This window comes from Puma concolor, chromosome B3 (genome assembly GCF_028749965.1).
Source record: "Puma concolor isolate L17-30 chromosome B3, mPumCon1.1.hap2, whole genome shotgun sequence".
In the NCBI taxonomy this organism is placed as follows: domain Eukaryota; kingdom Metazoa; phylum Chordata; class Mammalia; order Carnivora; family Felidae; genus Puma; species Puma concolor.
Genome location: NC_141672.1, coordinates 50,296,818 through 50,322,976, shown reverse-complemented (window position 1 = coordinate 50,322,976; position 26,159 = coordinate 50,296,818). Strand labels below are relative to the sequence as shown.

At 36.2% G+C, this 26,159-nt stretch overlaps 1 protein-coding gene across 5 annotated transcripts in view; it reads right to left on the bottom strand.

Moving 5' to 3' along the window:
- The window catches only part of MAP4K5 (mitogen-activated protein kinase kinase kinase kinase 5), a 113,790-nt gene that overhangs the window by 86,204 nt on the left and 1,427 nt on the right, over nucleotides 1-26,159 (bottom strand). For 4 of the 5 annotated variants that reach the window (XM_086709774.1, XM_086709775.1, XM_086709777.1 and 1 more), the window contains exon 3: nucleotides 3,745-3,802. The exons of the other annotated variant lie outside the window; for it this stretch is intronic. In XM_086709774.1, coding sequence (XP_086565900.1) covers nucleotides 3,745-3,802 — 58 coding nt within the window. The remainder of the gene's footprint in view (nucleotides 1-3,744; nucleotides 3,803-26,159) is intronic. 5 annotated transcript variants of the gene reach the window in all.

The window sequence follows — 26,159 nt, the reverse complement described above, 5'->3', positions numbered from 1 at the left end:
AAAACCTGAAAAACATATGAAGAGTCACTATTCTCAAAGTGCAAATGGCATTTAAAAATCGATAATAAAAGACAATTTGGTAGAATTCAGTAAAACATAACTATAGGCAAAAAAAAATATATGAAAATGATCAAGTACTAAAATCACATTATCAAACATTTATTGAACTTCTATATTATTCTTCTTGGGGAAAGAATTTAAACATTAGTCAATCTTACATATGAATGAACTCTGACATAAGGTCAGCAGCTTTTCAAACAAAGGAATGAGAACTTCCTACCTTTCATTAATTTATGGTTCCAACAATTAATCCCTGTGTGTTAAATAACATCATATGATGATATATGTTTCTTTTTTATGGCTTATTGAGAACTCCGTATAGTAGCATTTTAAAAAACACATTCATTAATTCATTATATGAACAATACTCAGAAGTAAGTTGGTTGAGTGTCTGGCTTCAACTCAGGTCATGATCTCACAGTCCGTGGGTTTAAGCCCTGCTTCAGCCTCTGTGCTCACAACTCAGAGCCTGGAGCCTGCTTCAGATTCTGTGTCTCCGTCTCTCTCTACTCCTCTCCCATTCATGCTATCTCTCAAAAATAAATAAACATTAAAAAAATTAAAAAAAAAGAAGCTATATTCTCAACTCAAGTAAACTGTGCTAAAACAAGCCCTCACTGAGGGCAGAGAAGGAATGAACATCTTTATTTCCTCCAAGAACTCAACTCATTCATTATTTGGACTATCACCGTCCCCTGAACATAACTGGAATATTTATTCAAGTGACTCCTCCAGAAGAGGCAAATACTTGCCTAGTTCTGTTCTATTCTATTTGTGTTAGTGACATCACTGGAAATCATTTATTACTTATTAGATAAAACTTAGTAGCAGAACTCTCAAAGAATATCACAACAATTTCTAATACCCAGGGGGAAAAAAGGATACTGTGCCTTATTTGAAAGCTTATTTTCAAAGCGTTGCAGCATATGCTACCCTCAGTAATATCTCTCTTATGAATCATACACTTAATGATCAAAATATTGTATTTGAAATGCAGAAACATTTTATATGCTCAAATTAAGAAACTGATGTAATTACAGTCACACAATTATTCTACATGTTTAAGTTTATGAAGCAGCAAATGAACAGATCACCAAATATTCACCTACCCGCTCAAAAATTACTACTCTTCATCCCAAAGACATTTTTTGTAGAATTAGAAAAACCTATCCTAAAATTTATATGAAATCTCAAGGGACCCCAGATAGCCAAAACAACCTTGAAAAAGATCAAAATTGGATGATTCACACTTCCTGATTTCAAAACTTACTACAAAGCTACGGTACTCAAAATACTGTGATACTGGCATAAAGACAGACATATGGACCAACAGAATAGAATGGAGAATCCAGAAGTAAGCCCTTGCATATATGATCAAAGATTTTTTGACCTTCAACCAAAAAGATTTTTTACAAGGTTGCTAAGACCATTCAATGGGGAAAGGGCAATCTTGTCAACAAATGGTGCCGGGAAAATGGATATCCACAAGCAAAAAAACCAAAGCTGAACCCTCACCCAATACCAAATACCAAAATTAACACAAAATGATCAAAGACTTAGTAAGACTTAAAACTATAAAGCTCTTAGAATAAAACATAAAGCAAAGCTTACTCACACTAGATTTGGCAATGATTATTTGGGCATGACCAAAGGCACAGACGACAAAAGAAAAAATAGACAAACTGGACTTAACAAAAATTTTTAAATTTTATGTACCAAAAGACATGATCAACACAGTGAAAAGGCAACCCACAGAATGGGAGAAAATATTTTCATATCATTTACCTGATATGGGGTTAATATCCAGATTACACAAAGAACTCCAAAAACTCAACAACAAAGAGACAACCCAATTCAAACATGGGCAAGGACTTAAATAGACATTTCTCCAAAAACGATATACAAATAAGCAAATGAAAAGATGCTCAGCATCACCAATCACTACAGAAATGCAAACAAAAGCTACAATGAGGTACCCCCATACCCATTTGGATGACTGCTATAACAAACAAAACAAAACATAAAAATAACAAGTGTTGGTAAGGATGTAGAGAAATTGGAACACTTGAACATTGTTGACAGGAATGCAAAATTGAACAGCCACTGCAGAAAACAACACGGTGGTCCCTCAAAAAATTAAAAATAGAATTACCATATGATCAAGCAATTCCACTTCTGGGTATACACTCAAAAGAAAAAAAACATGTATGGAAGAAATATTTATATGCTCGTGCTCATACAGGAGCATTACTCACAACAGCTAAAATGTGGAAACAACCCAAGTATCCATCAATAGATGATTGGATAAATAAAATGTGGTATATACATTCAATGGAAATGTTTAGTCCTGAAAAGGAAGGAAATTCAGACATATGTGACAACTGGATTAGTCCTGAGCCTTGACACTATAGTAAGTGAAATAGGCCAGTCACAAACACTCCAATACTGTATGATTCCATTTACGTGAAGCATTCGGAGTAGGTAAATCACCAAGACATAAAGTAAAATGGTGGTTGCCAGAGGCCAGGAGGAGGAGGGAAATGGGAAGTTATTATATAATGGGTATAAAGTTTAAGTTTTACAAGATGAAAAGAGTCCTGAAGATGGATGGTGGTGATGGTAACACAACATCATGAATGTCATATTTTATAACACGGTACATTTCAGTGCACTTAAAAATGGTTTTGATGCTAAATTTTCTGTTATGTGTATTTTACCACAATAAAAAAACTGGAGGGGTGCCTGGGTGGCTCAGCCAGTTAAGCGTCTGACTCTCAGTTTTAGCTGAGATCATGATCTCAGGGTTTCGTGAGTTCAAGCCCCATGTCAGACTGTCACTGCAGAGCTGGTTGGGATTCTCTCTCTCCCTCCCTCTCTGCTCTTATTCTGCTCACACTGTCTCTGTCTCCCTCAAAATAAATAAATGAACTTAAAAAAAAAACTACTACTTCTCTCATTAGAAACTCTTAGGTTATCAAAACAACAAAATTATTTCATGTTTTACAAAGTTTTGTTTTCAAAGCAAATAAGTCTGTTTTTTTATTTTTAAATTTTTTAAAGTTAATCTCTACACCCAATGTGGGGCTGGAACTGACAACTCCGAGATCAAGGGTCACCTACTCTACCAACTAAGCCAGCCAAGCATCCCTATTCAGTATGTTTTAAAGCAAACAGCCTTCTGATACACAGAAGTGTTGGGAAAAAAAAAAAAAAAGAAAGAAAAAAGAAAAGCATTAGGCTAACACCAGAATTATTAAACCTAAATCAACCAGCCAAGGTGTAGCTGACATATAAAATACCATTATCCTATATATTGTCAAATATCTCACCCCATCAATGAATACTTTCTTAATTAAACTCTCATAAGAGCTAAAACTGAAGTTCAAATATTTCACAACCTTAAAAAATTACTTTAACAATGTCAATATGTCTTCCAATTTTTGAATGTACACGTTTCAAATTTTATTTCACAACAAACTTCACATCAAACTCATCTTTAACTAACAACCTCCAATGAGATTTAATGTAACCATATTGGAGATATTCTGCTGCCCTGACAACATAAAGATTTCATTCTTGGAAGAAGGGAAATAAGGAAAAAAATATAAAAAATGTTTTTTATATTTATTTATAAACTACACTAGAAAAGTGTTCAAAAATTGTCTTAAGAGTTTTAATACATACCAGGCTCCAATTTGATAATTTTTACTGCAGCCAACTCTCCTGTATGAATATTTCTAGCCTAAAATGAAAATAAAAATGTTTTTAAGTTTGTTAATTATATAAAAGTATGTGACACTATGTTCACTAATTGCTTAACAACCATGCTTTTAACAGAACTAAAAAACAAAATCTTTATTTCCAATAAAATGAGTATATTCATTTTTTCATCAAAGAAAAATATAGAAAAGATACACACACACACACACACACACACACACACACACACACACACACACAGTTAGTGACCTTTAGTCCCACCACTCAAAAATGGCTATTGTCTTTTCTCTCTTTTTTTAAAGTTTTATTTATTTATTTTGAGAGAGAAAAAAAGGATGTGCACGCATGAGCTGGGGAGGGGCAGAGAGAAAGGGAGAGAGACCATCCCAAGTAGGTTCCATGCTCTCAGTGTGGAGTCTGATGTGGAGCAAAGTCACCAACTGAGATCATGACCTGAGCGGAAACCAAGAGTTGGATGCTTAACCAAATGAGCCACTCAGGTGCCCCCAAAATGGCTACTGTCTTTTCTTTATACTAGAAATAATATTTTTGTTAATTAAAAAATACTCATTGTTTTTATATATTCTGTAAGTATAATAATAGATCATTATGGGAAAATCTAGAAAAGCAAGTCATCCATATCTTACTACCTAGGAGAAAAAAGTTAACATATAGATAGTGTGCTTCCTTTTTTGCCCCGTGTAGATGCATGTGTATGTGCTGTAGAAGATGATGCCATCACAGTTTTCTACAATGTGATTTGTAATGCTGCATAATCTTCTACTGACGGGATAAAGACTGTATTTCAGTAATCTCCATCTGAACATGGAGAATTTTAATATTATTCTGTAGTTATAACTAGAGAGATTAATATATCTTAGCTTTGTATCTATCCACAGCCTTATTTCCTTTAGATAAATTGCTAGAAAAGAAACTATTCACTACTTAACAAAATGTCATGCCAGACTTATTATAAGTAGTGCTGCAATGATTAGTGTGCAAATATTTTGGCACATATCAGAATTTATCATTGAGGCAACTTACAAGTGTAACTGTTCGGTCAAAGGTATGTGGATTTTAACATTTATTTACTTTTGAGAGAGAGAGAGAGAGAGAGAGAGAGAGAGAGAGAGACAGACACAGAATCTGAAGCAGGCTCCAGGCTCCATGCTGTCAATACAGAGCCCGATGTAGGGCTCGAACCAACGAACCGTGAGATCATGACCTGAGCCGAAGTCGGATGCTTAACCGACTGAGCCACGCAGGCTTCTCAAAAGGTATGTGGATTTTAAATGAATATATTGCCATATATTGTTTTTATAATATATGAATTTATACTCTCACAAACCTTGGATGTGAAATCTGTATCTGTCAAGTTCTACTGTAGGTACAAATTTGTATTCTGTCTTTAAAATATCTTTCTCCATGCTATACATTACTTTAAACGGCCACATAATAGTCTATATAATCATTCTCCCTTATTGCTAGACATTAAGAACGCCACACGTAGTCTTTTCATTATTTAAGGTTATTTTTTTCAAATGGATTCTAGGGCTGGAAATTAACTAGGTCTAAGGGTATGAACATAAGCATTTAAGGCCAGGGGCTCTGGGGTGGTTCAGTCAGTTGGGCGTCCGACTTTGGCTCAGGTCATGATCTTGTGGTCTGTGGGTTTGAGCCCCGTGTTGGGCTCTATGCTGACAGCTCAGAGCCTGGAGCCTGCTTCGGATTCTGTGTCTCATTCTCTCTCTGCCCCTCCCCCACTTGTGCTCTCTCTCTCTCTCTCTCTCTCAAAAATAAATACATGTTAAAAAAAAAAAAAAAGGCCATTTAAGGCTATCAACGCATACTGTCAAAATAGTCCAAAAGCATTGTACCATTATGTTGTCACCGTGAATATGAGTGCTCATTTTCACTACACCCTGTGGCATACCATTTGTGGAAATGCACTTTAATAATTTATGACACCTTTCACTTACTATGTTAGAATTCATATGTACATTTTCATACTTAGCATTAAAAATAAGGAAGGGGCATATCATAAAACAGGAATGTAAAATTATACCAATTTGCTGGATTAAATAAGTCACATTATAAGAGGAAAGAGGAAAAAGGAAAAAAGGGAAAGGAAAAGAAGAATGTAGGGCATATAGCCTTCAAAGGAATACTTTTAGATATGACATATAGAAGATGAGAAAAAGAATAGAATGGGGGAGAGGGGTACAGAAGGAAAATCACAAACAGAAAGGAAGAAGTAAAAAAGGATTTTCTACAGCAGAAGTCTCAAATATTTTGTGACAAGAAGTTCCTATTTTCCTCATCTCTCATGGTAAATAGTGTAAGGAGGGGTTTGGCAAAGAGTGAACAGACATTTTAACTCCCCCCATATAATTTACCTCTCCCCCAAACGCAAACGCATTTGGAGAAATGGGAACAGGTCAGCCAAAAGCTTCAAACCGTAACTACCCTCTCCTCTTTCTTGCCCTTGAACAAAAGAATTGTCTGTTAGTGTCAGGTCTTGTCCCAGTTCCTAAGATCTTTCAGCATTTCAGTCCTCCCATGGGTTATAGAAAATTATGTGCATATAGATTTAGGCTGTCCACTGCTCAACTTTTCACATGCCAGCAAGATTCCAGTACAGAAAACATGGCCAGAAGTTATAAAATAAGTAGTAGTAATTGACCTCTTGGGAATCTTGTTCAGTGGGTTTTAAATGTGTATTAGAAGACAAATTCCATGATAATGATGCATTATATTTGTAATTTGTAATTATACTTTGGAGGAACTCTCATATTCATTAATTAATTCTATTAAAGACACAGCTCAGTAGAGTTGGGGAACTTGCCCAAGGCTATGCCTGCTGGCCAGGGGCAAGAGAAGGAGTTAGAACCTAGTAACTATATTGTGATGTCAAGGTTTCACTGCTTCTTTCAACAGATGAGAACTTTTTAAATCCAACAGGTACGAGAGGAAAGTATTAATTTCATAATATTTAATAGACTTCAGGGGTGACTTTTGTTGAAAATAAATGAAAATAAATGAATCATATTTTACATTAAATTATTTCCTATAATGGTTTCTAATATAAGAGTTGTGAATTCTTACATATCTGAAAGTCTTAAATAATTTGAGACTTGAATTTGACCCAAGGAAAAATATTATTAATTATTTTAAATAATCTGGAAAAAGCCTTCCAAAATGTTTAAAATCCATCTTAGAGGATTGGGAAAAATATCAACTGACAAGACTCAACTAATTCTTCTTGTAAGGCTACTGCATTATAATCTGGCAAACATAATCCACTTTCATCCCTGCATGTTGATACATTTCCTGGTTTTCCCTCTTTCCATATCTAAGTGATAATTTTTTAAATTTCACTGGAATCTTATAGAAAACAGAAAAAATCTATGGACATATGGTGAAAGTTTACACAGTGGAAAGAAAGATTTAAGTGTAAGAGACATAGATGGCACAAGAAAGTAACATATATGTACACTCACAAAAAATGACAGTTGAACCATTCAAAGTTCTAAAATTCAAGTAAGGAATGAAATGTTTAACTCATGTGACAGTGATAGATGCTGACATATCTCCAGCAACAAAATATTGTCAGGGTATTCATTACTCCAGTTTTCCAAGCAAAACAGGCATTAGGGCAATGCACTCTGCCAGTCACTAGAAACCAAAAGAAAATATGAGCCCATACTTCACAATTACAGACTCTCAAACGAGTGCCAACAGCATGAAAAGATCTAATATGCTTCTCTGTGAGTGTGAAACAATTAATTCTGATTTTAATCAGATTAACCAGAAGCAAAGGACTTGGTCTCTTACTTAAAAACACTGTCCTCATTCTGGTACATTCTCTTTCCCCTGCCCTTCTCCACATTAGCCTAGTTCATTTAGATTTCTCCTTCATGAAGCAATTTAGGTATCACCTCCTCCAGGAAGTCTTGCCTGATATCCCAAGGCTGGATGAAGTATGCTCTCTTCTTAGCTCTGGGCATGATGCTATAAAGAACTGTGCCATAGGCAGATGCTCTAAAAAGTTGTTGAATGGACAATTAAGACTGTAGGAAGATTATTACTCTCTTTACTTAAAAAATAAGGATAAAATATTAAAATCCTCCACACCTAGACAGTGCTACAAAACTGACAATATACTGCTTTAAATGATCTTTTATTTATGTTGATTCATTTTCAATTTTTATTATGATGCATTAAATGAAGTATTTTGGAGAAAAATTTTATTTGTAAAAAAGTACTACAAAGTAATATTTTGTTTTAAAAAAGTCAATTATAAAATGGCAGTCCCTCTCCTCCCCATTTCATCCCCCTGAGGTAACTACTGTTAACAGTTTAGCGTATATCCTTCATGACTTTTAATTAGGTTGATTCTCAAGAACACATATACTGACAGTTTAGTAGTTTCTTACAAAGCTAAACATAGTCTTTCCATATGATCCAGCAATCCCCACTTTTGACATTTACTCAATTGAGTTAAAAACTTAATCCACACAAAAATCTGTACAAGAATGTTTACAGCAGGTTTTATTCATAATTGCCCAAACTAGAAGCAATTTAGATGTCCTTCAACAGATAATAATAAACAAATTATGGTACATTCATACAATGGAATATCATTTAGTGATAAAAAAATGAGCCGTCAAGCCATGAAAAGATATGAACCTTAAATGTATACTGCTAAGTGAAAGAAGCCAGTCTAATACCATATGATTCCAACTACATGACATTCTGGAAAAGATAAACTAATAATACAGGGATCAACGTCAAGATAAAACTCTAGAGAGAAAAAAGAACAATGGTTTCCAGGGGCTGGAGCAGAGAGTGAGGAACAGGTAAAGCACAGGGAGTTTTTAGGGTGGTGAAACTATTCCATGTGAAACTGTAATGGTAGATACATGTCACTATGTATCTGTCAAAGCCCATAAAACTACAACACAGCAAGTGAATCTTAATGTAAAGTATGGACTATGATAGTAGTATATCAACACCGGTTCAATAATTATAATAAATGTACCACACTGATGTAAGATGCTAATAAAAGGAGAAACTGTGTGGGTACGTGGGTAGCTGGGGGTAGATGAAAGTCTACATACTATCTGTTCAGTTATCTGTAAATCTGAAACTGTACTAAAAATTAAGTCTATTAGTTACTTTTTAAAGAATACATATAAAACTATCTTTTTAAGTATATACTTTCAGACACATTTAGGAGTCAATTTTTATGATTAAAATCAACATAAATATGTTGTTTCAATTTAATAAAACCAAAATAAAGACACAAGGATAAAGGACACCTTGTTTTGTGTTTTTTTTTTGTTTTTGTTTTTGTTTTTTAGAGATTCTGAGGCGCTCAGAAAGAAACAGCTCCTTGGAAGATATGAACTGCAGAACCAAATAAAATAAAGATGGTATTTTAAAATTCAGCTATACAATGCAGAAGCCAAAATACACGCAGTGACAGAAGTAAAGAGTAAAGAAAAAATATATACTAAAACTCCCACTTATAAGATAAATACTTAAACGCCCGTCTCCACTTTGAAGACATCTGTTCTCTCCAAATGAAGAACTGATGGGCAAATTTTTGTACTCTGTAATTTTCCAGCTGGATTTTTAAAACAGAGAGCAGTACCAGGCTCTTTTATAATAAAGGCAAAGAGGCTTTCAGGGAAAAAAAAAAAAAAAAGATCTAAACAGAGACTTACAGATTGAATTTACTAAAGAGATCTTTCAGAAGTTTAACTATATAATTTCACACTATAATCCAGAAGAGTCATACATAATACTGGTTTTTGAAATCCAACATTTCCCTCCAACAAGTTAAATGTGATATTCTCAAGTATTTTTGTTTTCAACTTTAATACACAAGAATGTGAAGATCCTGCATTATGTTTATAAAAGGAAGTAATGGAAGTACCATGGTACCGCTACAAAAAGGACCTAAATATACTTCTGATTCCTGTTTATTTTAGTAGGTTACTGATATTTGCTATGTTCAGTCTTAGAAGTATACTAATCACCCAGAACTCTAATATTACTATAGCTTATCTATTATTTAACTCTTAATTAGGAATTGAAATTACTGGGTGGGAAAAGATAAACTAATAATAAATGGGATTAATATCATGATAAAATCCATGAAAGAACCCTTCCTGTTAAATTAAGTTTCTATTCTCATTGCCAATGCATTTCCCTTTAACCTCTTAATCAGCATTTCCACGTCAATTTACTACCAGTGAAGTATTTTAACGCAAACTCTCCTGTCTTGGATTTTTTAATTCATAGTAAAAGTTACCCTGAGATTTCCATTTGCACAAACGGGGGGAAAAAAAGTAAAGATGCTGAACTTCCTAATTCAGCCATTTCTATTTCAACAACACCATGCAGCTGCCAGTTTTATCAGCTATGAACTTCTTCATATGCTGTGAAATTTTTAAGGTGACTAAAAATAAAGGAGAAGTCTTGTGTCTAGACATTTAACCTACAAGTTTTCAAGGAAGAATAGGAAGATATGACTTAATAATGAACATTACCCCTCCGTAATCATTAAGTTAGAAGAGAATTTTTTTAAATTAAGTCAAAAAATGAAACATAAGTAATGACAGTCACCATGAACATTCAGCTCTTATATGCAACTTTACTGTTCTTCATATTAGACCCCTCATCCTATCTCCAATTAACTTCCTTCCAGCATATATTTAGGCCACAAAACTTTTCTGTAAGGCCAATTGGGAGCACCAGTTTTAAACATGCTCCCTTCCTCCAAAAATATTCTTTAACAGAACAGAAAATCCAGACATCTCAAAATTTAACAAGCTATCTCTAGGGACCAGTGATTATTCCTCAGAATCAGGATTAAACATCCTAGATTTAAGAATATGAACTATGGGGAGCCTGGGTGGTTCGGTCGGTTGGGCATCCAACTTCAGCTCAGGTCATGAGCTCATGGCTCATGAGTTGGGCTCTGTGCTGACATCTCAGAGCCTGCTTTGGATTCTGTCTCCCTCTCTCTCTCTGCTTCTCCCCTGCTTGTGCTCTCTGTCTCTCTCTCAAATGGAAATAAATAAACATTAAAAAAAAAAAAAGAATATGAACTATGATACAAAAGTAGCAACACAGCATCTATAAGGTTTAAAGAATACAAAGTCCTGGTTTATCCACAAAAGAAGTAAGCAATTATGTCATAGTCTATAAAACCTTTCTACCTAAATCTTTATGGAACATTGTTTTTGACTGGTTCAATTCATTGAACAAATACTACTGAATACCTACTATGTGCCAGGTACTGTTGATACTGGAGATTTAGTGAAAGAAAACAGTTCCAGGCACCTGGGTGGCTCAGTGGGTTTCGCATCCCACTCCTGATTTCAGCTCACACCATTGTTCGTGGGATGCAACCCCACATCAGGCTCTGAGCTGACAGCACAGAGCCTGCTTGGGATTCTCTCTCTCTCTCTGTCTCTCTGCCCCACCCCTGCTCGTGCACATGTGTGTGCACATGTGCATGCGTGTGCATGCTCTCTCTCTCAAAATAAATGAACATTAAAAAAGAAAAACAAAAACAGTTCCTGCCTTCCAAGACTTTTATCAGTTGGAGAGAGATGAAAGTAAAGAGTACCATACAGTGTGAGAAATGCTCTCAAAGGTGATACAAGACAGCACAGCGGGGGTTCTGAGCCCACTCAAAGCTGGCTGGAGAAAGCTTCCAAGAGAAAGTAAGTATAAGCTGAGACCTGGTAAGAAACATTGGGGTTAGGGGGAGCACGGTATGACGGTGGTGGTGGTCATAAGTGATTATGGAAGAATTCCAGGCAATGGTGTAAAGACAGGAGAAAATATGGGCATCTCAAAGAAGTAAAAATATCTGGTGTTAAGGGAACCTAAGAGGGAATGGTAAGACATAAGATTCCTCTGAAGCTTAGGACAGACTGTTTCACTCACTATTCTCTTGTAGCTACCATCTACTACTTTCTTGGTCACCCCTTCCTTGTTCATTTAAGATTTTATAGCCCCTGGTTCACAGTCTTCCTCTCTACCCCTTCTCTTGCCTCCAAGAGAAGTCTTAGAGACTTCAACATCAGATTTACTTCCTGACTTTTCATTGACCTCCTATCTGCATCTTGATTTCAAATACTATACATCCTGATGATGACCTATCCTTTCAGCCCACTAGTCCTTCTGTTCTTATCAAAGAATTCCCCTAGGGCTACCAGGCTACCAATTACGTCTTAATTCCCCACACTCTCCCTAAACTGTCAGGGTTCCATGGCCTATCATTCCACTGACAGTCACTCTCTTACAAATATCCTTAATTTCTTTCCCATCTTCCCCTCTGTCACAGTAGCCTGGCAAAATCCAGGCATCAGATTAAACCCAATTATCCCCTAATTCCATACTGGTTTTGAATAGCTAAATGTTGTTGGGGGAAAAAAATTTACAAAATCATGTCAGCTGGTCTTGTTTTCAAATCATAACACAGATCTCAAACTATAACTTCTCTAGTAGGTTTGACTTTCCACTCTTCATAAGGACTATTTTACTCCTCTTTCTTTAAACCTTCAATAATGCCTCAGCCTCTTTATTACTCTCTCTTCTCTTACCTATCATGAGTGATGATGGAATTTCACCTTTTCTTTATCTAAATTCTCCTATGTAGTCTATGGCTTTAACAACCATCTCTAGGACAAATCTCTCCTTACTCAGCTCCAGACTCCTAAAGCCAGGGAAATCTGCCAAGCATCTCAACCTTAACATGTCTAACACAGAACACTTGGTTATCCCTGCTCCATAAACCCATTCATCCCTATATCTTCCCAATGTAAATAAAATGAACCGCATCCACTCAGTTCCTTAAATCCAAAACCCAAGGTCCTTCTTCATTTCTTTGCTTCACATTCTTCACATCTGATATATCAGCAAATCCTGATGGCTTAAAAATATAAATCAAATCCATCCACTTCCTTTTACCTCCTCTGCTATACTCTAGTCCAAGCTTGTCTCCATTAGAAACTGGTAAATTATTTAATGTGAAATGCAAAGAAACAGCAAGCCTAGGATAACCCCTACTTTCTGGAATGCACAACTGAGCAGACAGTGTGCTCCCATTCACTAAAATGACAAACATAGGAAGATGAACACGTCTTATGGGGGGAGACAGGAAGGCAGTGAAGGGGCATAGATGAAGGGCTCATATTTGAAGATATTTAAATTTTAGGTTCCAATGGAAACCTATCAACTAGTGAGAATGTGTAAGCCACTTAATAGATACCTCCTGAAGCACAAGAGCTAACCTGGATTTGAGCCAGATTTGGGCATCATCGACATTACTGAGTCCAAGCAGTTAGATGAGATTACTTAGGAAGAAAATGGAGAACAAGAAAAAAATAAAGTCAAGAATAGAATGCTAAAAAATTACCCACATTAAGGGATAGTGAAAACAGAAAAACTACAACTAAAACCACTCCAGAGATACTATTCTATTAGAAGCTCAGTTTGGAGAAACTCCTAGAAATCATCAATTCAACTTCTCTCTGAAAAATAATTCTCTTCTACTTAGTCTAAATACAGAAATCATTTGGTCAATGTGATATTCATTTTTAAGATAACTTTAGTTGTATGAAGGCTTTTTTATGATAAGCAAAGTCTACTTTCCTATAGTTTCTCCTCAGTGGTCCCAGTTTTGGTCTGTGAGAGAATACTGATTTAGTATATTTTTCCTGCTGTGACAAATTTCACATATCTAAATTACTAATTTATTCAGTAAATATTGAGTCCCTATGGCAGTCAGGGGCTAGGTTCTAATTTTAACCCTCCTCAGGAAAAAAAATATATATAAAAGCTCCCTTCTAACTACAAACATCCAACCCCTTCAAAATGCAACATACAGATTCATCACCATTCCCATCATTCCAGATACTATGTACTTTGACTAAGTGCTCAGAGTTTGATATCCAACAAAAATGACAGCAGTTGTAACATTAGATTCATAGCATTAAAGAAGATTTTTTTTGAATTTCTATAAACTTATGATACTTTTAGAATTTAAAAATAAATGTTGAAAATGTTATATTCAAAATAGAATGCAATACTTTATCCTTTGACAAGAGCAAAGTAAAGTGCTTCATTTTATTTCTATCATAAATCCTTTCAGGAAAAAAGGGAGGTTATAAATATTAGATATTTTATACACTATGTAAGTTGGTATATAAATTTCAAGGAAACTGGTTCCAATAAGACTATCAAATTTATGGGAACAAAATATAATAAGGGTAGATTCACTTATAGCCTAAACTCCACATGAAAATTTAAAATAAAGACTAGTCATTCATTATTTTAATATTTTTCTCAGTGAGGGGTACCCAGGTGGTTCAGTTGGTTAAGCGTCCAACTTTGGCTCAGGACATGATCTTGAGATTCTTGAGTTCAAGCCCCGTGTCAGGCTCTGTGCTGAGAGCTCAAAGCCTGGAGCCTGCTTCAGATTCTGTGTCTCCCTCTCTGTTTGCTCCTCCCCCACTCGTGCTCTATCTCTCTCTCTCTCAAAAATAAACATTAAACAATTAAAAATTTTTTTTTCACTGAGCACCTCTCATGCATCAGGTACTTTAGATAAGCAGGTAATATTGCTGGAGCAAGAGCAAAGAATTACAGAGATTTACCTGCCCTGTTTGAGTTTCAATGGGACAGATTTTAGATAGCACCTAAAAAGGAACTGACTGCTTCTAAACATAGTATGTCCTTACTGTATAAATAAGTTAAATGACTATTTGTCAAGGATAGGTTATGGGACACAAGCACTGTGGGAGAGGTTTCTGCCAACTCACCAACTCCTTAATTTTTGTGGAGTAAGTATTTCCAAGCTGCCTTCCACACACAGTTATACAGGTCTAGACAGGTGCTCCTGCTGCCATAGAAAGAGACTGTATTGCAGGGTTTCCCTGAAGACATATTACCAGGCAGACAGATTCAGAGCCTGAGGCCTTCCTGTTTAGGTCACTCCAAATCTGGCCACATGACTTAGATCTCAGGACACACTAAAGACTTAGCCTGTCAGGACACTTACTTGTCTGTGAAAACTGTTTTCCTAACCCTTTCTTAGAACAGATTGATTTTATTAAAAGGAGACTTTCATCCAAAAGATTACCTAAATTGAATTAATTATCTGCAAGTCCTAATGGCAAAGAAAAAAAAGGGCTTGTGTCAAGATTACAAGAGGTAGGGAATCACTGTTGGTGGGTGCAATGTTTTTGAGGAATAACTGGTCGAAACTCACTAAAACTTCAAAAAGCTTAGAAAATTTAATTCTAGAAATTTACTTAAAGAAACAATATTCTTTATTTGTGTGTTAAGAATTTGTTCAAGGACACTGATCACAGCACTGCTTATAATAAAGAAATACTGGAGACAGTCTACTTGTTCAACAATAATGAATTAAAAATTATACAATGATACAAGTAATACATAAATATAAAATGAGTAGATTTACTAACATAAAAAGTTTGTGATATATTATTTTTTAATGTTCATTTATTTTATTTTTTATTTTTTTTAATGTTTATTTATTTTTGAGACAGAGAGAGAGAGAGCATGAGCATGGGAGGGGCAGAGAGAGAGGGAGACACAGAATCTGAAGCAGGCTACAGGCTCTGAGCTGTTAGCATAGAGCCTGATGCGGCGCACGAACTCATGAACCCCGAGATCATGACCTGAGCCGAAGTATGATGCTTTACCCACTGAGCCACCCAGGCGCCCCAATGTTTATTTTTGAGAGACAGCACGTGCGTGCAAGGGAGACACAGAGAGAGAAGGAGACAGAGAATCTGTAGCAGAACTCTGCACAGAGCCGATGTGGGACTCAAACTCACAAACTGTGAGTTCATGACCTGAGCCGAAACCAAGAGTCGGACGCTTAACCAACTAAGCCACCCAGGTGCCCCTGTGATATATTATTAAATGAAAAAAACTGAATTATCATACATATATATACACACACACACTATATATATATAATGTATATTGCATGTGATTCTGTGTTTTTATATACTATGATTTATGTATATACTGTTAAAGTTAGCTTTTAAAAGTCTACAGAAGTATCTACAGCAATGTTTATCTTTTGATAAAGAAGACAGAGGTAATTTTTCATTTCTTCCTATATCATAGTTTTCTAAAAATGGGTATGTTGCTTAAAATGTATTTTAAAAATAAAAGGTAGGAAAGAAGGCTATTTCTGCCAAGGCAAGGAAGAGAGAGGCACAACAGGAAGGAAGGCAAATCCGTCCTACCCTTGGATCTATGCTAATGCAGAAATAATAATAGGAAATTATTCCTGGAAAAAAAACTGCTAAGAGACCCAAGCATCTCCATCATCTAATACAATTAGTAGCTGAAAAACTTAAAATGTAAAAGTTGTTAATAATTTACTGAGGGGCACCTGGGTGGCTCAGTTAAGTGGCTGACTCTTGATTTCGGCTCAGGTCATGATCTCACAGTTCAGTTTGTGAGTTTGAGCCCCACATCCGGCTCTATGCTGACAATGAAGAGCCGACTTGGGATTCTCCCTCTCTCCCTCTCTCTGCCCCTCCCCCGCTTGCACATGTGCATGCATGCATGCACGCACTCTCTCTCTCTCAAATAAAGAAATAAACTTAAATAATTTATTGAAAGTTACATCTGTTAAAATAATTTAAGACACGCTTACATTGGATTCTCCCTGATACTGGTAAGGACTAAAAAAGTGGGGCAGGACAGCACAGGACACCTAAAAAAGGAGGTACATGTGTGTGCGAAATAACACACCGGTTCACAAGACAACACTAAAAGTCACATCCTTCTCAGGCAGTCCTGTTTACCTTAAATTAGAGGCACACAGAAGTAACTAGCTAATGCTATCTGCCTGAAATAATTAGTGTTTTGTTTATTTTAATTTATAATAGCATTATATAATAAAGTCTATGGGACTCAGTTAACCTAGATAACAATAACCATGAGTCTAAAGGTCAGACAAAATGAGGGCAAGAAAAGGCACAGTAAGAAGAGTGTCCCAACAACCAAAAAAAGGACAGACTTTCTTTTTAGTTATTTACATTGTAGGGTGGCTGTGAGCCGAGTCATCTTCATAGTAAAGACAAATCAACCTTGGGTTCCGATTTGGAAAATATGATGGTAAGAGTAACGACCAGGAGGGGTAACCAGGAAAAAGTGCCTCTTAAAACTGGTGCCGAGAACTGAAGCTTACACGTACATTCAAATCCATCCAAAAAATCCCTCATCTCTAAGCAGAGGAGTGAGGCCATGAAGTCTCATCTGACCATAATTTGTACAGAGCTTATTATGTGGTAGGCAATGTGTTAAGAGCTGTGTGTGCAGCAATGAATTTAAAGGTACAGTGCCGAGGCAGCTTGGTATAGAAGAAACAACAGAGATTATAGAGTCAGAAGAGCTAGATTCAAATCCTCAGAATGCCGCTTACTAACAGTAAGATATAGGACAAATAGTAAGTTTTTTCTTGGGTAAACTAGAAATGATAACATACCTGTCCCTACTTCATAGGATTATTTTTAAAAACAAATAATATACTGATTATGGGAGAGCTAAACAAACATTAGTCACTCTTAGTCATTTTAATCTGATTTCGTTTTTGTAAAAATGTTGGAAGGTAGGGGCCAGTATGATTCATGGGCCCAAACACCTCCAAGGATAGATCAGGTTATCCGCCTGGTTTCCCAATTCATCTTCTCAAAATCTGAGTGGGAGATGATGACATTTAACAGAAATAGAGATACGTTTGACCTAAATTCATCTTGCCCTTTACAGAGACTTATCTACACTAACTTAAACAGTACTTCACATAACTGGAGAGCACTAGCCTTCTAATAACACTCAAATGTACAAATAGTCCAATACAGCCAAGTGAAAGTGCCTGCTCCAATTTATCTCAACTTGGACTAAGTTCTCAAATTGACAACAAAGCCCTGAAAATACATGTTTTCACTTGTTAATAAGCTTCATGTTTCTCTTCCTGTGTATTTGGTATGAAACCACAATTTAAACCTGAGAAGTGAAACTTTTGTAAATTTTGAAAGCAAAACTAGAAAAGAAATCTAAGTCAATCTGCAGTCTATCCCATTTTATCAACAACACTGGAAATGATGGATAAAGTGAAAATGGTAAACCTATGTAATAAAAATAACAAGAACACTAAAATGTATTATAAGCCTAAGGTGAAGGCTATATCCACAGGTCAATTCTGGAAACAGAATTTATATACCTGCACCAGTGATGGCACTATTTTATGTCTATCTTCACCAAGATGAAAGTATTTTAAAGACTTCTTTTATAGTTCTCAAAACATTTCTATGAAGACAGAAAAGAGTTTTTAAATAATTTGTCTTCAGCCATGATCCAGAGCATCACATCTACTGTCAGAACCATATTCTTTTTTTTTAGGTAGTCATAAAATAAGCCTACTTCTGCACAGTAAGAAAAACAAATACTAAATACGATTTAACCAGATGATTTATAAAATAGTAAACATCCATAACAGTATACTTCACCTTAATAACACATTTTATTTTCACATAACCTTACAAAATATTTAATTGTTATTGAACTTGATTTAATTAAAATCACAATGATCTGTACTCTTGCACCAGCCAATAAGTGGTATGATGGCAATGCCATGTCTTAGTTCTAATTCCTGACCCTTAAGTTTACAATTTAGCAGTATAGATAGGGTCAGGTGATTCAGTAAGGCAGAAATATTTAAGACTTCCTCTGATTACACAGATATTCACCTGGCTAGGTCCTCGTTTGCTTCAAGTCTTTGCTCAAATCTAACCTTTTCAATGAGGCGGACCCTGAAGATCCTCTTAGAATTCCCCAACCTGACCCCTCCATACCATCCTGGCAATCCTGATCCCCCTTAACCTGCTCATCTTTTCCTTCTTTCCATATCGTTAATCACCTGCTAACATATTACATAATTTTTATCATGTTTATTGTCTCTCTCTCCTACTAGAATCGAAGTTCCATAAGAGCAAGAATCTTGGTCTTCCTCTTCACAGACCCCAAGGCCTCAAAACAGTATCTGGCACATAAGAGGCCCTCACTAAATATTGGTTAAATGTTAAATACACCTTTCCACCCTGTCATCACCCTGCTCCATCCCAGCTCCCCATTGATCAATGTGCCTCAGCCTAACCATACTCATAGGAAAACAAACAGAGCTGGAAATCTATGGACGCTCTACTTTAGAGCAGAAGAGGGAGAGAAAAAAAGGGGGAGGGTAGAAGAAAGGGAGGGAAGGAGACTTTAAAAGTATTCCCCATCTATGTCCCTGATAACCCCATCCTAAGTTTTTGCCCTTAATCTTTCTAAATTTTCAATACCTCCCAAATTCTTTGTCTTGATTTTATTCCCTGTGGAATTGTGTCTCAAAATTCAGCAACACTCCTGGTCACTTGGGTGATAAAACAATCCTGAAGAATAATAACTGAAAAGCTATAATCATTCTCAATGGGAGGAAAAAAACAGAAGCAGTGGAAGAAACTGCTGGAAGAAGCAGTGGAAGAAGTCTGTCTCATTTCTTTTTCCTTTCATAGCTAAGCTGCTTCAAGGAGGGTTCTACATTCCCTTAACTTCCTTACTTACCATTCATACCTCAAATTTTACTCTTTTTAAAAAATTAATTTTAATTTTAATTCAAATATAGCCGACACACAGCATTACATTAGTTTCAGGTGTATAACACAGTGATTCAACAACTCTGTAAGTTATGCTATGCTCACAAATATAGCTATTGTCACCATATAACACTTTACAATACCACTGACCATGTTCTCTATGTTGTACCTTTCATTCCTATGATGTATTCATTCCATAACTGGAAGCCTGTACCTCCCACTTCCCTTTACCCATTTTGCCCATCCCCTTCCCCCACTCCCCCCTCCCCTCTGGTAACTACCAGTTGTTCTCTGTTTTTATGGGTCTGTTTCTGCTTTTTTAATTTGTTTATTTTTCAGATTCCACATATAAGTGAAATCATATGGTATTTGTCTTTCTCTGTCTGACTTACTTCACTTAGCATAATATCCTCTAAGTCCACCCATGTCATCGCAAATGTTAAGATTTCATCCTTTTTATGGCTGAGTAATATTCCACTTATATGCAGGTATGATATATATACATATATATATACATACATGTGTGTGTATATATAGTCTATCACATCATACTTACCAATTTATCTATCGATGGACACTTGGGATACTTCCATATAATGCTGCAATAAACACAGGTGTGGATATATTTTTTTGAATTAGTGTTTTCCTTTTCTTTGCGTAAATACCCAGTAGAGGAATTACTGGGTCATATGGCATTTGTATTTTTAATTTTTTGAGGAATCTCCATACTGTTTTATACAGTGGCTGTATCAATTTACATTCTCACCAACAAGTTCCTTTTTCTCCACATCCTTGCCAACATTTGTTATTTCTGTTCTTTTTTTGATATCAGCCATTCTGACTGGTGTAAGGTGATACCTCACTGTAGTTTTGATTTGCATTTCCGTGATGATTACTGATACCGAATCTTTTGTTCTTTTTTTTTTTTTAATTTTTTTTTTTTTCAACGTTTATTTATTTTTGGGACAGAGAGAGACAGCATGAACGGGGGAGGGGCAGAGAGAGAGGGAGACACAGAATCGGAAACAGGCTCCAGGCTCTGAGCCATCAGCCCAGGGCCCGACGCGGGGCTCGAACTCACGGACCGCGAGATCGTGACCTGGCTGAAGTCGGACGCTTAACCGACTGCGCCACCCAGGCGCCCCCCGAATCTTTTGTTCTTAATCAACCCTTTCGATTCCTTACTTACACGACCACTATGTTGCTCACTCCTTCAAAACATATTGAGCACATACTATCTGGGAGGGACTGTGCTAGGCTAGCTGATTCAACAGTAGATGCAAGATCCCTGTTCTCATGCAGTCTGAATAGAGCAGGAGATTGACAGCAACGATGATATGCGATGAATGATGAGTAAGAGGGTAAGAAATCATTCAGCAAATAAACATGACCTTATTTAAGGGACAGAAAAGGCCTCCCTGAAAATGCAGTTTTTAAAAACAAATTTAAAGAGAAGATAGGTGAAAAAGAAGAAGCGGCAAAGTATTCTAAGAAAAGGAAATACTATCTGCAAAAACCTGAAGGACAGACAGTAGAGTGCATATAAGGAACTGAATGAAATTCAGTATGGTTAAAATGTCAGGATAGGCAAGGTCTTAAAGTGTATGATATTCTAAGGCTTTACTCCATAGACAAAGAGAAGGAGGAATGACACAAACTTCAGATTTATATTTTTTGAAGATCAATATATTTTCCTTATTGCAGTCAGAGCAAAGGGGAACAAGAATAGATGCAGGAGATGACAGAGATCTTGATTTCTATGAAATTCTTGATTTCTTTTTTTTTTTTTTCTTAACGTTTATTTGTAAGAGAGAGAGGGAGAGAACATGAGCAGGGGAGAGAGGGAGACAGAGGATACAAAGTGGGCTCTGTGCCGGGAGTGGACAGCCTGATACGGGGCTTGAACTCACCAACTGTGATAATATGACTGAGCTGAGGTTGGACACTTAACTGACTGAGCCACCCAGGCACCCCAAAACTCTTGATTTCTATGAAAAGTTTCTCTTTTGTTTTTGTTCTTTGTTTCTTCTCAGACACCTTCAATGTCATTTTCTTCTGCCACCTCTCTTAAGACTACAGCATTTCCTCAACTCTCCTATAAAGTCTCTTGGGTGACCTCACCTATACTTCACAGGTACCACCCCATAAAGTGATGATGACTCCCAAACCTGTATCCCCAGTTCATCTCTCAAGTCCAGAGCTGCACTGTGCTACCATCTGTCAGACATATCCACCTATCAATGTCATATGTTGAAAACCACACACAAGATCCAAACCCACAAATTTAGTATTTTCTAATTCTGTTGATGGCAGCAATATAGTCACCCAAATCAGAATTTTAAATGCCACTGATTTCTTGTCCTTCCCCCAACTAATCACCAGGTAATTTTGATCATCTTCTAAATATGACTCATCCATCCCTTCCTTTTATCTCCAGTTCCAATGCCTAAATTTAGGCTTATATGAACTCTCATTTGGATAATTCAGTGACTGGTCTTTATACTTCCAGTAACTTTAATCTATCCGCTACACTGTGAGAGATTCCCTTCTACAGTGTTTTCTCAATTTATAGGAAGAAGTCCAGATTCTTTGACATAGGTCCATTATCTGGTCCTTTTCTGTCCAAAAATAGCCTGTGTTCTCCATCTATGACATCTCTGCCAGATTTGGTCACTCCAAATCCCTCAAAATTCATCGTGGCTTCTCAAGATACCAGGTGTTTGCACACACTATTCCCAGAGCCTGAAATATCTTTCCCATCTTGTCCACCTGAAAATCACCCTGAATTCTTTTAAAAATCCAGTTAATGTCCTTTCTTCCATTAATCCTCCCTGGTTCACGTCATACTTCTCTCTCCTCTCCTCCGTTCCCCTATCCCCAGTAAAAACAGAGCTGGGTATTTCTTTGACTTCACTTCTACTATTGCACTTACCACATTATAACTGTTTATATGTCTGTTTTCCCCACTAAATTACATGTTCCTTGTTGACAGTATACTTTCTCTTTCTTGTGTTTGGATCCCCATCCCCTAACATCCAATTGGCATTCAACAAATATTTCCAGAATAAATGAATCTATATACAATGGGATCCTGGAATATGTTTCAAAGTGCCTCATGCCTTTTCAGAATTGTGACTTCTGGCTTAAGGGAGAGAAAAGGAGGGCATATGTAAAAGAGGGATTCACCACAGTGGACCCAGTTCACCCAGGACCCAGAAGAACCCATGGAAGTGATAAAACTACATGATAAAGATTTCCACACAAATTATACATTATTCATAATTGCAAAAAAATTATTTTAATTGAAAACAAAAATGAATCTTAGAAAGATTCACTAAATGGGTGTTTGTTCAACAGACCCTTTAAAAATAGATCCTTCAAAACTGGTATTTTTGGATAATATTTAATTACCAGGGAAAATACTAGCCATCCCAATTCAAGCAGAAAAAAGAGATACATTGAGGTCCTAATTTTATATAAATCATTTTTAGAAACATATTGGTTTAAAAATATCAGGAAAGGGGTGCCTAGGGGGCTCAGTCAAGCATCTGACTCTTGGTTTCAGCTCAGGTCATGATCTCACTAGAGACTGAGCCCCACATCAGGTTCTGCACTGACAGCACAGAGCTGGCTTGGGATTCTTTCTCTCCCTCTCTCTTTGCCCCTTCCCAGCTCAAGCTCTCTCTCTCAAAATAAATAAACAAACTTAAAAAAACTAAACAAACAAAAACAGGAAAAAAGCCAAAATAAACTATGTTGAATTATTAACAGCATTATCTCTGGGTAATTTTCTATAACTAATGTCATTCAATAATTTATTGAGCATGCATCTGTTATCACACAGTGATGAACAAGAGACATCTATTCCTGCCCTCCTGCAGCTAAACATGTCATACTTGTATAATCAATCAGAAAAAGCAATGCAGGTTAGAAAAATACATGGGCTCTAAATTTATATCCCACAAAAGGTAAAAAAAAAAAAAAAAAAAAAAAGATTTCTAGACCTTCTCTGGAATGGAGGTTGGGAACAATTTCGATACAGAAATTTCGATAAAGACCACCACAATGGCTTGTACTGTTAACTACGAACTGTATCATGATGCTGTACTCTCTAGATCACTTGACATGTCTAGATCTGTGGACAGAAGATAGTGAACACACTGTATCTCCAGACCTCTTCCTGCTGGCAGATTTAAATATTAACATTAATTACAAATAAAATTTGCCCAGCTTAAATTTAATCTTTATCCATCTTCCACCACATTTCCTTTCTCTTTTGTGTTTCTTCCCCCTGCACCATTTCCTGCTCTTGCCCTATTTATCTAAAAGAATACTTATCCTTTCAACCAGGGAATCGCCAGATTGAGCTCTCCCCTACTGGAGATTCTCAGCAAAGACAGGAGCTTCAGAGCAGATCCGTGTTTTCGAAGAACATATATATAATTCACAAAGACTCTCAAAGGTGTAGTCCTTCTAAAGTTCCTGCTTCCTAAGATACCTGCTTTTCCTGGCAAGAATAAAATCCTGTTCCAGATGGTTGCTGGAGCTGTAATATTTATAAAGAAAAGTACAAATAATACCTGACTACAACAGCAACTAATGTACCTTCATTACTCTTCACTGTTATTATTTTACTAACTTATATCACTGACTGAAAATACTTCTAAAACTTTCAAGGATTTTCAGTTCATCAGAAACAGAGTGATAAACAAAAAAATTGCTCTGAGCTCCAAAACTTCAGCACTACATCCCAAATGTTACATGTTTTTAGGAATATTAAGGAGTAAATACAAACTGACAAAATCCTGTAGGATTCAGAGAGCTGAAAAAGGATATGCTATGAAATATTCTTTCAGAAATATTTTTCCTAGAGAACTCAAATAATTGAAGTTTGTACTAAAAATACATGGCAGGATATCATAATAGGAATTACAGAGAAACACAGAGTATTAAGTGCTAATTTAATGTTGTGATGTTGAAAGAATATGCCCAGACAACGAGGTGATAGAATTACTGATAGTTATTCATTCATTCATTTATTCATTCATTCAATCTTCAAATTTTTAGAAGCACTTACTCTATGCCAGACATAATTCCAGGTGTTGTTAGAAACAGAGCAGTGAACAAAACACATAAAACTCCTGCCCTCATTGAGTACATTAGTGGATTGAAACAGATAATAAACAAGAAAAAAAATAAGTAAAAGATGTTACATGATAATTAAGTACAAGAAAAAAAAAAGTAGGAAAAAAAGATGGAAGGTGTAAAAGCAAGGGGGGAAGGGAGCAAGCTGTGGCTGTCTGAGGAAAACATTCTGAGCAGAGAAAATAGGAAGAACACATAAAGACCCAAAGGTAGGAAGATGCTTATTATGCATGTTTAAGGAAGAGCAAACAGGCCAGTGTGGCTAGAACAGAATGAAGAGGGGAAAGAGTTACAGATGAGGGGGGAGAGATAAGCAGGAAGGGCTGGGGATTCCTGGAGGAGCCTTTGAGTAAGGTTTTTGTGGACAGGTAAGATAGCAACAGGTGAAAGCGGGGGAGGGTGTTGGGAGGTGATTCCAGGTAATCAGAACAAAGGGAAACGAAAGACAAGGAACCAGGATTTTGAGCACGTTTAGCAATCAAAGGCTGCCCAAGCATGGATGAGTATAAGTGTGAGGGAGCATGAATGTGGGGAGGGAAGGAGATGGGGTGGGGCGAAGGGGGGTGAAGATGATATATGATAAATATTCAGTCACTGATCCTCTGTTTAGGAGCTATGGAAGAGAGACACAGGGCAGGGAGGCACCAGGCTAAAGGACAAGCATTAGCTTTCCTTTTAATATAACCCTTTGCTTTTCCTGCAAGAATAAAATCCTGCTCCAGACAGTTGCTTTAGTTATTATACTTATAAAGAAAAAAGGTGGGGATCGTGAGATTTTTGTGGAAAACACTTTAAATTTTATTGTAGTAGAGAAAAAATATACAAGAACTGGAATTTAGACTATTTCATTAATATGAACTAAATTCAACTGATCTCATACATAGTGAATCATAAAATGAAAATGACTAAAAAGTGGGACTGAGAAAGCAAGAAGGAATTTCAATTTTTCAAGAGCATTCCACAAAATGGCTAACCCATAGCTAAACAATGAAGAGTTAATTACCTCTAATTCTACATAAAGAAGAGGATTCTGTTATAATTATCCATTTTGAATTCAAAGGTATTCACAGAGCAAGAATTGGGACTTTCCTCACAGTTCAATACCCCATGCCTAGAACAGCGCCTAGTATAGAAAATTCAAATGCCCTTTTAATGAATAAAAAGCCTACCCATCACAGTCCATTTCAGTAAAATGACATATACCATTTTGAATTGTTATTAATAGATTCATCATATACCATCATGAATTATTATTATTAATAGAATATTAAACAAAAGCGGAAAAGGAGAAAAAAAAAAAGGATGTTTTCTTTCCATTTTACCATCCATGCAAAACAACGACAAACCCCAGAGGAATCTACCAGTAAATCACCCATATGACACAGGCTATTTCAACTATATGCAGAGGTGTTGTCTGGAACAATGGGATAAATATCATGATTAAATCCAATAAACAAAGCTGTTACAAAATCAAAGGAAATTTCCCTCAATATATCCATATGAATTGCATTAACACTCCCTTTTTGGAAG